At 37.9% G+C, this 12,482-nt stretch overlaps 1 protein-coding gene across 4 annotated transcripts in view; it reads right to left on the bottom strand.

Moving 5' to 3' along the window:
* LOC124401020 (lymphoid-restricted membrane protein) overlaps positions 1-12,482 on the bottom strand; it is a 40,315-nt gene that overhangs the window by 19,931 nt on the left and 7,902 nt on the right. For 2 of the 4 annotated variants that reach the window (XM_046872911.1, XM_046872913.1), the window contains exons 2-17: positions 10,476-11,112; positions 10,105-10,215; positions 8,371-8,551; positions 8,135-8,193; positions 7,927-8,003; positions 7,033-7,190; positions 6,715-6,832; positions 6,126-6,176; positions 5,513-5,590; positions 5,345-5,401; positions 4,587-4,646; positions 4,444-4,508; positions 3,828-3,924; positions 3,424-3,558; positions 2,812-2,913; positions 92-243 (exon numbers count right to left, since the gene is read on the bottom strand). In XM_046872911.1, the coding sequence (XP_046728867.1) occupies positions 92-243; positions 2,812-2,913; positions 3,424-3,558; positions 3,828-3,924; positions 4,444-4,508; positions 4,587-4,646; positions 5,345-5,401; positions 5,513-5,590; positions 6,126-6,176; positions 6,715-6,832; positions 7,033-7,190; positions 7,927-8,003; positions 8,135-8,193; positions 8,371-8,551; positions 10,105-10,215; positions 10,476-11,112 (2,138 nt within the window). Of the gene's footprint in view, positions 1-91; positions 244-2,811; positions 2,914-3,423; positions 3,559-3,827; positions 3,925-4,443; positions 4,509-4,586; positions 4,647-5,344; positions 5,402-5,512; positions 5,591-6,125; positions 6,177-6,714; positions 6,833-7,032; positions 7,192-7,926; positions 8,004-8,134; positions 8,194-8,370; positions 8,552-10,104; positions 10,216-10,475; positions 11,113-11,862; positions 11,990-12,482 lie in introns of those variants that run through there. The other 2 variants (XM_046872912.1, XM_046872910.1) reach the window with 2 other exon arrangements.

A 12,482-nucleotide genomic window follows, 5' to 3' on the forward strand; every position in this document is an offset into this window, starting at 1 on the left:
GAACCTTATATAAAAGAAAACACATGTTCTGATAAACCGTTTCCCACCATGACCATGACCGTTTTCTCACTATCTGGAGAATTCCACTTACCTGACGGACAGGTGCAGGATCTCGGTGCGTGAGCGCCTCATGTTGCTGGACATCTTCAGCAGCTCCTTCTCCAGCGAGCCTGTGTACTGCTTCAGCTGCTCGAGGCCGTGAGTCCACTCGCTACGCCTCTGCTCCAGCTGAACCCGCAGGCCCTGTGACCCCGAGTGACCCCGAGTTTCATTAATACAAACCCAAAATCAAAACAATCACTAAACAAACAAAACCAGATTCAGATGTTTGCTTACTGCAGCATCAGTGACTCAGAATGAAGTGAGGGAGATGGAGCTGTATGATTAAGATCAGTGTGAACGTGTGCGAGTGTGTCCGAGTGCGTGCGAGTGTGTGCGCGCTCGCACACATGCGTAGGCTGGCTCTGATATGTAATGTGAAGGAGAGCAGCATTGGAGCGTTGGGAGTTTGGAAGTTCAACAAAACCTGGCTTCATTAACTATGTATTCAGGTTTGTGCAATTTTTACACAAAGAAATCTCTGTACATGGTGGATCAAAGTGAGGTACAATTAAATATAAAAAAAATCAAGATATAAAATTAAAAGTAATAGAAAAGAACACACAAGCATAGAAAACGTTTTGGAGACACAAGTACAAAAATTACAATTGGGGAAAAAAAATTAGTAATTAAAGACTAAACCTGAAAAAAAAAAAATTGACTTAATTGTTAATGTTAGAATTGTAGATTTTTTTTATTTAATAATTACAATTTTATGCAAATAAATAAAAAAAAAATTATTGCTTTACTTTTACTAAACAGTAAAAACAAAAGAATTTAGAATACATTTTTTTTTTTATTGTAGCACCTACCTTTTTATTAATTAGTTAACTTCTAGCAGCACATTAAGGCATTATCTCAAATGTTGTATCTTTTTTTACACAATTGCATAGGATTTGTATAGTCTAAAGATGAGGTATAATAAAATGTTGCGTTCACTTGAACCTCCTCCAGTATTACAATGCCCCAGTGCACAAAGTGAGCTCCTTTAAGATATGGTTTGCATGATTTGGAGAAAAAGATCTCAAATGGCCTGCTATAGAGCTCTGATCTCAGCCTACATAAGTACCTGACTTCACTAGCACCCTTGTGGCTAATGAACACAAACGCCTGTAAGCACACTCCAAAATCTAGTGGAGCTTCTCATAAGAGTGGAGGGAATTACAAGAGCAAATTGAGACTCAATGTGGAACGCGATGCTTTAAAGCAGTGTCTTAAACCTGATGCAGGAGGTTAAAGATTTTATGAAAGATGATGTAATGGAACCGATTAAATGACTTGTGAAGCATGGTGGTGGAGGCACACAGGTTTTATATCCTTCTTAATGATTTTCCTTTACTGCCATCAACACCTCTGTGAATGAAACCTAATTTCATATCACAGCACTGTTGGGTTTTCGACTCGATTCTCGACTGAGCCAAACACAGATTTTCCTGAGTTGAATCCTAAATATTAATTACTTATGCTCTATAAAATGTTTTTCTAATTTGCAATACATTCTTAAAAACATTTTGCAGCCTTCGATATTTATGCATTTATACAGTATCAGATACATGATTTCATTTTATATTAAATTTTCTTAAAAAATTTTTTTCTTAATATTTTATTTTTATTTTAAAATCACATTGTAAAGCATGGTGAACTACATTTGGGAAAAAAAAGAAATCATAGTTTTTAAAATATTAAATGAAATACCGTACAATACGATAAAACAATATAATCACGGAAAACTAGGTCTTTTTTAGGTTATGATGCTTAAAATAATGGATTGTACATTTATCATATATGGTGTTATGATTGATATGTGCTGCACAAGGGCTCATATAACAAAAGTTTAACATGCAAATATATAGCGAAAAAAACTTTTTTTTTGTTAAAAGTTTGAACTTTTTAAAAAGATAGACATCAAGGTGGCATCCGTTTCTGCACAAAAAATTTAAACATGGATGAGGAGAAACACCTGCTTCAGTCGAATCAATACAACGTTTATACGACAACGACACTCTGCACTGCACCTCTGACTCGCGAGAATCCAACCATGAGCTGTGTGGGCGACTTCAGGACAAGATTGTTAACTAGTAGGAAAAAAATGTGCATGTCGTTCCGCTCCATGTTTCTTTTTTCCCCCCACACACACACACTCGAGCCGGGCAAGCACTCAGTTACGTAAAGTCGTCAGAGAGGAAAGCGGAGAGAATGGCGATCTTATATAATCTTCAAAGCGTTTTCTATCCTTCTCCTGGTTCTTTCTTGTCCATTAATAGCTCTTTAAATTAATCCTAGTTATATACAATGCAATTGGATGTGCTTATTGTTACTATAGTAACAGGTTTTTCACACAGACTTGGAAGTACTGGGAGGATCAGCAGCGGTGGTTCATTATTAATGCTGTTTGCACTCTGTTGTCTCTTGTTGATTGCAAGGTTTCTTGTCCTAACCTTCATTATCTATGCGCATTTCTCTGACTAACACACCTTCATATTTAGGCACTGTTTACTTGCACTGAACTGGTCTCTACTCTCTTATCTACGCTTTTTATGGAACTCAAAGTTAAATCTAACCACCATCAATTCATCATGCTTTACAGATTTTTTCTAGTTCATCTGCAGCAGTAATACATTTAAACAAACTGACTACTACACCTTTAAAGTGTAAGGAATGATAAAGTCTCCATAAACTAACCAAGGTTTTCATACAGATTATTGTGGTTACCTGGAGCTTGGGGTCAGTGTTGGTGTCCTGTTCTTCTTGATTTTTCTGAAAGTCTGGAAGTGCCGTGAGAACCTCAAGCATGTGCTCTTTTATCTCTTGGCTCTGAAACACCAACACAAACATTTATTTAGCATTCTGTATTCTCCAAACTATTCTGCATCATCATTCGCAATAATACTGATTGCATTTCGAGATTTGATTATAATCTATAACCAGGTAGGATAGGAAATGTTGTAGTTACAGTGTGAATGTTGCACTTTTTCTACCCTAAAATAAGTGAAAAAGTGTGAAAGGTTTGGCCAAATTGGAGATTTAAGAACGCTAGAATTACTACTAAATAGATGAGAGATGAACATCTGTTCCCCTTTCAGACTTGTACTAAATACTGCAAAATATAGATATAAAAATTACTGATATTGTAACTGTTTGATATGTATGGCAGTGAAGCATGGTGGTGGGTGCTTTGTGTTAACACACAGCCACATTCTACACATTATTTCATAACATATTTGATGACCATCAAAAGGGGAAATCTTCCAACATCAACACTGACAGTTCCGGAACTTTTTTTTTTATCTGTGTATTACTGCAGTTTGACATACAAAACATTACCAGTCTGTCTATCAGCATTTTAAACTCCACAGACATCTGCTCAGGTGTTGGACCCTGCAGAAGGAGAAGAACCTCACGGTCCAAAGTCTCGTCTAGGGGTGAGGCCATGCAGATGGAGGATAAATGCTCTGCCCCCTACATATGCAGGGTGTAAATGAAAAGAAAATTGGCCCATAAATGATCAATACACTTTTTAAAGAAGGGACTGCATTAACATTTATTAAAAAACACAACAAAAAAAACTTAATGTTGGTATTAATCACGCTTTTCATCTGTGCTCAGTATTCAATAGATGTTTTAATTGTGCTGTTTTGGGAGCAGATGGAGATTAAGTGTGTGTGGGAGTTGAGTGTGTTTCAGCCACTCAAAATCACAGACAGATAATCTTTTGCTCGCTCACACACCTCGGGTAGATTCTGTTGCGCCAGGGCCAGCTCTGTCTCCAGGGAACCTGAACTCGTCTGATTCAGTCTGTATGCCACCGAGAGGGACAGACCAGGACTACACACACATGCACACACACACACATGCACTTTGACCACCGATCAGTTCTTTAAAACCAAGCAAATCGCACTTGTGGGTCCAAGAGCACCTCGGCAATGGTGTCTGTCTTCATCTAAGAATGAGCAACTATCAGAAAGTGAATTGATTCTACATCGACTCCACAACTGAATCGAATGTTTTTGTTTTTTTATGTTAGGTTTAATAAAAATGTGTGAAGGAACAAATGATTTCATTGTTCACACAATTAAAGCAGAAAAAATCTGAAGAATTTCTTTTGAAGATTATTTGGTGTATCTGAGTTTATCTGTTCTTCACAGCCTGAATAGTTTGTTATTCTGGCAAGTCATCCTAAAGGTAAATCATCATCTTCACAGGCCACTGATAAAGCTATTCAAGAGCCAATCATTTTGAAACCCGTGTTTTCGGCAGGTTCGGAATAAACCCGTCCTGCCCCCAAACCCGTCCAATGCTCTCTAATAGACGAACGCGTTTTCTTCACTGTGTGTATGCTCTTACATGGCCATGTCTGGCTGCAGCAGCTGCATCTGTCTCTCCAGCTTGTTCTTCTCTGCTCTCAGTAACTAAAAGAAGAACCCATGAATTTAACAATTAATTTACACAAGACAGAATCACAATGTGTGTGCGCGTGTGTGTTTTACTTCAGTGACTGATGAATACTCCATAACTGCAGCCTTCAGCTCCTCAATCTGCCTCATTTTCTGGAAAGTACAAGACAAGCACAAGAAGCTGTGATGTCCAGAATAGCAAATATCTGATATTAGCAACCGGTTTATTAGGAAAATCATAAAATCACAAAAATACACTTCTTGGATACGAAAGGCAAAATAACATCCAGTTTTTGCCAGACACATACACCCTGCTGAAAAAGAGACCAGACAAGGACACTTACACTAGTTCAAGTCAACAGCTAAATTTGGTGTGCAATGAGCAGATAGCATCTCAACATGTCATACCCTGAAGTAGATGATCTTATACAGCAGAAGACCATATCAGGTATCACTCCTGAGGCTACACTGGGCACAGACTCGGCCAAAGTGGAGTGAGAATTAGTCATGTTTTTTTTTTTTTTTTTCGGTTAAGGTAAATCTGTGCTTACTTCAGCCTTGGATTAAAAAAATCACACAAACACTAATTTCCTGTATACAAATTAAGAAGTAAAGATGTAGGGAGACTGACATTAAATGTTTGTTTACAAATTTGTTCATTTTTTTTTTAATGGAGTAAAAATAGTGGCGTCTAGTGGTCATTAGAGGTACTGCGTCCATCATACTATGGAGGGAAAAAAGGTTACGTGATTCCTGCTGATCCAAACCAAGATGAATGGATGCACGGATAGAAGAGAAAAGTTAGAACAAACAAAACAAGAAGAAAGAAACAATCCCAGGAGCAGACTGACCTCCTGAATTAAGGTGTGCTTCTCACTCATGGCAGCGTCAAAGGAATGAGTCTGGGCCTAAGAGAAACACAGACAGATGTGCTGTTCATAGGGAAAAGTTGTGTTCTTACAGAATAGAAGTGAATAGACAGAATAAGCTGAAGTGATATATCAGTGAATGAAAAGCACCTGCAAGTCAGCATTGAGCTCATAAAGCATCTTTATCTTCTTCTGAAGCTCATCCAACTCCACAGACACCTTCATGTTCTTATTACCAGGGGATTGAAGCAAAGGAAAGCATCTGAGTCTTGTATTTTGTACAGAACGATATAACGAAATAATCCTTATAAAAAATGTTTCGAAATATAATTTTATCTTGATTAATAATTAGAAAGATTGGAATAGTTTTGTCCTAAAACTGTTAGTATTAAGTAGTATTTGTCAAGTATTTATTAATTTTTAAAATACGGCAAGCTAATTAATATAAAATATTTAGCATTTCTTATAGGTAAAACAAAGTATGAATAAAAGTTATTATTATCGTTAATGTGATTTATTTTGGTGATTAACAACAGGAGAAACAACAACTTTTTATTTAAAAAAATATTTAATTGTCTAGTTACACACACACACACACACACACACACACACACACACACACACACACATACATATACATAAGTCCATAAGATAAATAATTTTGAAATCCAAACTTTTTACCAAAACGTCATCATATAATAAGTTATAGTTTTAGTACAGGGATTAAAAACATTTTAGCTCAAGTTTATTTGAGAGACTCTACCTCATCCTGCAGAGAAGCAATCTTCAAGATCAGAGTCAGGTTCTCTCGTTCCTGCAAACATACATACATACATATACACACGCACACACACACACACATAAATGCACACAGAATATACTTTTTGTGTGTTTATCATTCCTGTCATGTGGCAGCATTTTTCAACCTTTCCAGTTTGTCTTCATTTATTAAATTAAACCAAAAAAAAAAAGATACAGTAGTTCCTTCTCTTGCTTACACTATACCAGTTATAAACAGTTGTTCCTTTATCAACCCCTTCACTTTCTTTATGTCAGAAAACAAATTTACAGCTTTTCAAAGCTCTGACACTGGAGACTCCTTCCATAAATGTTACAGAAACAAACACAGAAAAAAAAAGAAACTTGCTAAATAACACAAAAACACTGATTATTCTGTGAAGAAGTGGTTGCTATAGAAACAGCATTAGAATAAGAGCATTAATGGAAACCTGTGATTGGGCAAGTAAATAAAGCAGCACCTGTTGACCAATCAGAAGCTGAGAATCAGACTGTGGAATCCACTGCTGACTGTGTTGTTTTTTTAATATTCTACAATTATGTGCGACTCTCACCATCTGTTTACTTTGAGCCGAGGCTCGAGCTCGATTCTCCTCTGAAGAGCTTATTGTCAGCTTCATCTCCTCCACTTCCTCCTTCAGCATGCGCTCCTTCTGTAGAAGCTGCTGCCCCCTGCAGGGGGAAAAACCCCAACGCACACAAACAACAAATGCACCACATCAACAAGAGCACAGCAAGCATAACACATACGCCCAGTACCACATCAACATAACACACTTCCCCCAACATATCAACACAACATATGCACACAAGCAATAAAAAAAAGAAACGTGAGAAAATGACAGAGGGAATATAATGTGAAGAGGTAGTACATTTTAGCCTGAGTCTTCAGCTCCTCATTTTCCTCAATGAGTCTCTGGTTGGTTTCTTCCATTGTCTCTGCCGCCTGCTTTAGCTTCCGAACTTCCTCCTGAAGTTTCTGGTTATTAAACTGCAAATCGGCCACGCAGAACACCAAATCTGACGTCTCTGCACAACAACAGCACACAGAATTATATCCTCCAAACAAAGCACAATAGGCTGAGAATCAATAAGCTGGTGCTTCAGTGACATTTATAGCTCCTGTAACACAAGCAAATACAGGAAGTAACTGGTTTTCGGTGTCACATTCGTTTTTTGGGACAAACAAAAACATTACATTCTGTCCTTTAAAAAATAAATTGCAAAATTTCTGTGGAACAAAAGCAATAAAACACTTTGCGATGTCCATCTATTCATTCAACATGTTCTTTCCCCAAACTGTTCTCAATAAGTTTGATGTCTTTGGATGTGGCAACCTAGGAGACCCAAACTTGTTCCAGCATGACAATACTTCTGTGCAAAAAGCAAGCTCCATGTCTATATGCTTTACATGGGTTGGAGTGGAAGATCTCCTGCTATAAAGCTCTGACCCTCAACCCTATTGAACACTTTTGGAATGAATGAACACTGACTGCACCCCAGGCCTCCTCACCTCACATACAACAGTATGAGCGCAAATCTCCATACACACACTCCAAAATCTAATGAAACATCTTCCCAGAAAAGTGGAGATTTTAATAACAGCAACTCGTTTGGGGGTCAACACCTCTTTCAGGTGCCCACAAACTTTTTTCCATACACGTACACATATATAAATAAATACATAAATAAACACACATTACATATACTTCTACTTTTCTACTGCCCACCCCTGTATAGTGAGAGAGACAGAGAGAGAACACATACAGCTCAGCTCTAGAAGCTTCTCCTCCAAAAGCCTCCAGGCTTCCTGAAGTCATATTCAGCATAAATGATCTCTTAGCTACAAAAAGAAAAGAAAATAAACACACACACAAAATATTAAATGAGCACACTGAAGAAAAAAAACAACATTAAGTAAAAATAATTTAATCAAATATAGAAATTCATTGGAAACTCTGAGATCTGAGTTACCAGCAAAACTATCTGGCAGTTTGACTGATTCCTGATTGACATCATCTTTACTGTTCTTCCTGAGAGAAATAAAAGGAAATCACGTGAAAAAAAACGCACATACACACACACTATCACAACCAACACACACACACACACACACACACACACACAGTCATACCCGATACATTCTCCAATAAAAAAAAAAGAAAAGTATGACCGTGTCTCCTCATGCTATGTGAGGAATTTGCACGTACACCTGGTTGCGGCAGTCTTCAATCCACTCCTTCATAATAGCATGGTAGGTGTCCAGGTCAATGGAGATGTCCTTATGTTCAGGGTCCAGCATGTTACACAGCTCCTCCAGGCCGCTGTCCTCAGAGCTACGACTCGTTGTGTGTCTCAGATAGTCCACGATGTGAGACACATACACTTTACCTACAAACAAAATAATATAAACGTGTCTAAAGCATGTCAATGACCTACCAAAAGGTATTATTTAAGCCTAACAGGCTAACAGATTTCATAGCATGGCCAGGAAACAAAAATGTTATTAGCATAAAGAAAATGCTCAGGTTTTATTCAGTATAATGCATCTGAGCGCAGTAAAACCATGTGCCTTCATTTATTTTTTTGCTTTATTATTTAGTAGTTTAGAAAAAGGATCTCAAAACTGTCTGAAATGATGCTAGCTACTTAGCCAAAACTACGCTAGCTAATCAGTTTGCAAGAAATGAGATTTATACACTCATAGTAGAAGCCCGGTGGTGTATTTGAGTAGTGTTTATTGCCTACCTTCTGGTTTCAAAGATATAAGCAACTTTTCCTCTCTACTCAACTACATTTATTATTCAACACAAGTACATTTTACAAATACATTTTTGCACCTCATAAAGAAGTCATTAGGCTGAACACTCCCCTGTGCAAACCTGCTGCCAATGAGCGACTTTTTGAACGCAGACGGCCTCATTTTCAGTCTAAAAAGAGCTGGAATTAATTCTAAAAACTTTGAGAGCCAGCTTTTGTTAAAGTTGAATACAAAATATTGCCTCTCTCCGAGACTGAGATTGGCGCTAATCAGTCATCTGATTTTACTTTTATATTATTCACTTTCATTTTACTTGTCCATTGAATTCTAATTGTTTGTGACATGATAGTCATTTTATTAGTTTTTTTTATTTGAAGATCTGTTTATGGAAGATTGCATTGCTACGCTCGCTTTTTTTTTTTTGAGCGACTTGTTTGTTCTTTGTTTAATTCTGCATTTCGAGGAGTTGATCTTGGTTTATGCAGCGTTGAAGGTGTACAATGTGATACGTAATTTAGGAAATAAAATCTCACAAACCTTTGGCTTTTCACTAATATATCTTGCTATTGAGGACTAGTGCATATTTGAGCCTAGGTTTAATATGAGTCAGAAACTCAAATGCTGTTCAAATCAGACACATTAAGACTTTTATTTAAGTCATATTGGAATCAAAGTCTTTCAACTTGTGATGGAGTACGTTTTGCAGTAAGGTATCTGTACTTTTACTCAAGTAGGATTCTCAGGTATTCTGTACTCAGGTACACCTCTGGAGAAGTCACCTATCAACACTATGTTTAGCGCTAGGAATAAGATTGCTAGCTTAACAATAAAGTTGATCCAAAAACGATAACATTAACCCCTACGAGTACTGCAAGTGGAACCACGTGGGTTTTTAGAAACAGCACCAAGTTAAAATATTTCAGCATTTATTGTTACACTGAAAATGGTAAAGACATTGTTCACAACTGCAAAGGGTCTACTTTTTATTCCCATCCACTTACATTATATTATAAACCAAATACATTATATAAACCATATATGATTTTCTAAATTTTAGAAAACAGGGTGTACTTTACACAACCTCTAGCTGTGTGAACTTTTATCTGGAAAGAAGGAGTTTTGAAACTGTGACAAGAGGCAGGAATAGTGTGTGTGTGTGTGTGTGTGTGTGTGTGTGTAATACCTTTGCACTGGGTATCACAGGCCTGGAAAATGGTATCGAGCAGGTCCTCTTCACAAATCAGACTCACTTCAGACAAACTCTCTTTCTTGGATTCATATGGCAAAGCAGCACCTGATGAAACAAACCACCAAGCCAACAATCACGATTTAATCAAGACACATCAGTAAGGATTACTTCAGCAAATCTTAAAAGTAGTACTTTAGGGCTCACAAGCTTATCTACATCAACAGTAGAGCAGCGATTACAGGTTTTGATCTTCTACACATTTGCTTGGAATTATCACAAAGAAAACCTCACATATTATAGAAGTCCAAGGAGGAACCAAGGAGGAACCACCTTATTTAATTTTTTTTTTTAATTAGCTTACATACCATCTCCCATTGAGAGTCTCTTGACCACCAGGGCTGGATAAGGCAGCTCACAGTCTAAGATGGTGGACGCATCTGAGGAGCAGAAGTTGAGGTTATAGGAGAGCAGGCCATGCGCCTGGGCTGTGTTCCTGTCCTTGTCTCTGGGGGTTGGAGTGAAGCTAAAGCGAGTATCACTGTTCTGGGTTGCAGGTGTGAAGCTGAAGCGAGCATCACCGCTCTGTATTGCTGGTGTTGAGCAGCTAAGATGCCAGGCTCGGCTGTGCCCGGGTGCTACGCTGTTGTTCTCCGCCAGCTTTCCCAACGTACTCGTGACAGTGTAAGTTGCATTAACAGGACTGAGGGGTGTCACAGGGACACAAAGGGTCCTTCCTGAGACACGGGGTGCACTAGGAGTGAGCACAAGAGGCGAGCTGTTCTGCTCAGCCTCACTTTTGCGCTTCTTCAGGATGGTGTCCAGGTTGTGTCGCAGGCCCGTGTGGGGGCTGTCGTAGCTGCTCGACTGCAGTTTGGGGATCTGGAAAGGGGAGTTGGGTTCCTGGTCACGCCGCTGAATTGTCTGCAGCTTGCGGCAGATGCTGTCGACGGGGTTGTGTCGCCTTGGGGTCACGCCAAACTCCATGATGGAAGAATCCTCGATCTGGAGCAAACACAAAGTTAGACAGATTTGATATTTCTGCATGGACCACATATGCTGTAGACCTCGTTCAGATTTTTGAAAGACCTTTAAAGGTTCTAAAAAGCATCTGATAACTGCCCATCTGTCTCACATCAATGTGACTTCCTGTCTGAAGTTATAGGAACCCTCTTTTAGTCCAGAATTCATGTGCACAAAGAAAATGCCAGATAAAGAATAATCAATGAAGTCCAGATTAAAAAAAATTACTAGCTTTTGCAGGAATACAAAAAATGTATTAAACACAGGACAGAAACTATCTACAAGGACATTTCTTGGGCCATGTCATATGAAGGAGGGTCAGTCCTGGCTTTGATGCCTGTGCAAATTAAAAGGCTTTAATACAAACCCCAAAAAATACAACCAAGTAAACAGAATCTCATGTCCTTTCTGCAACTTGTTAAAAAATAAATGAAATAAAACATTTAGCCTATAATAGAAAAAAATGGAATAGAGGAGGAAAATCTGATGTGTCACTCTAGAGACAGACAGGCCTTGTAATGCAAACCAAAACTCCAAACCCAGTGATTAAAAAAAAAAAAAAAAGAAAGAACCAAGCTATAAAAAAAAAGAGACCTCAAATGATAGGTGAAAGCCACTTGAGAGAAGATCAGGAAATAAAACTGCAGTTTGGCTACACTACACTCAAATTAACCACTCTTTATCCTCATGCAGCTTCAGAAGCTGAACCCAGAACGTGCTCTATGTACTTGCCTTTTCTTTTTAATGCTCTTGATGAGTCTTTATTATAAACCTCAGATCAGATTTATTTAACTAATCTTAGGCCAGACATCAAACCAAAGGAGCTCAAACTCCTCCAAACAAACACATGCGCATATTGCACGCCATAAGAAGTTCACGTGCATTTAGAAAAAAAAGAGAAACGTGTCACGACTGAAAATGATTCACAAAAGAGTCGGTTCTTTGTATGGAAGTGTCGTTTAGAGTGCCGACTCACCGGTGAATACGGTTTTTTTATTATTATTATTAAAGTTTTATTTATTTCATTTCATTTCTGATATCTATCTATCTATCTATCTATCTATCTATCTATCTATCTATCTATCTATCTATCTATCTATCTATCTATCATCACCAAACATCAGAGAACCGTGCTAGTTCATTAATGTTCATAATCATATTTTATTGGCTTGCAGATGAAATTGCCCTCATATAGAGCAAATGACAATAATCTCATTTATACAAAGCAGTTCAGGATAAGGGCCTTGCTCAGGGACCCCAGTCTGGTGCTTAATTGCATTTAATTAAATGAATTTTAAATGGACTTTGTTACAAAGCAGTTTGGCGATGGTGAAAGTGTTTGAATCGTTCAT

The sequence above is a fragment of the Silurus meridionalis genome, chromosome 18 (assembly GCF_014805685.1).
Source record: "Silurus meridionalis isolate SWU-2019-XX chromosome 18, ASM1480568v1, whole genome shotgun sequence".
Taxonomy (NCBI): domain Eukaryota; kingdom Metazoa; phylum Chordata; class Actinopteri; order Siluriformes; family Siluridae; genus Silurus; species Silurus meridionalis.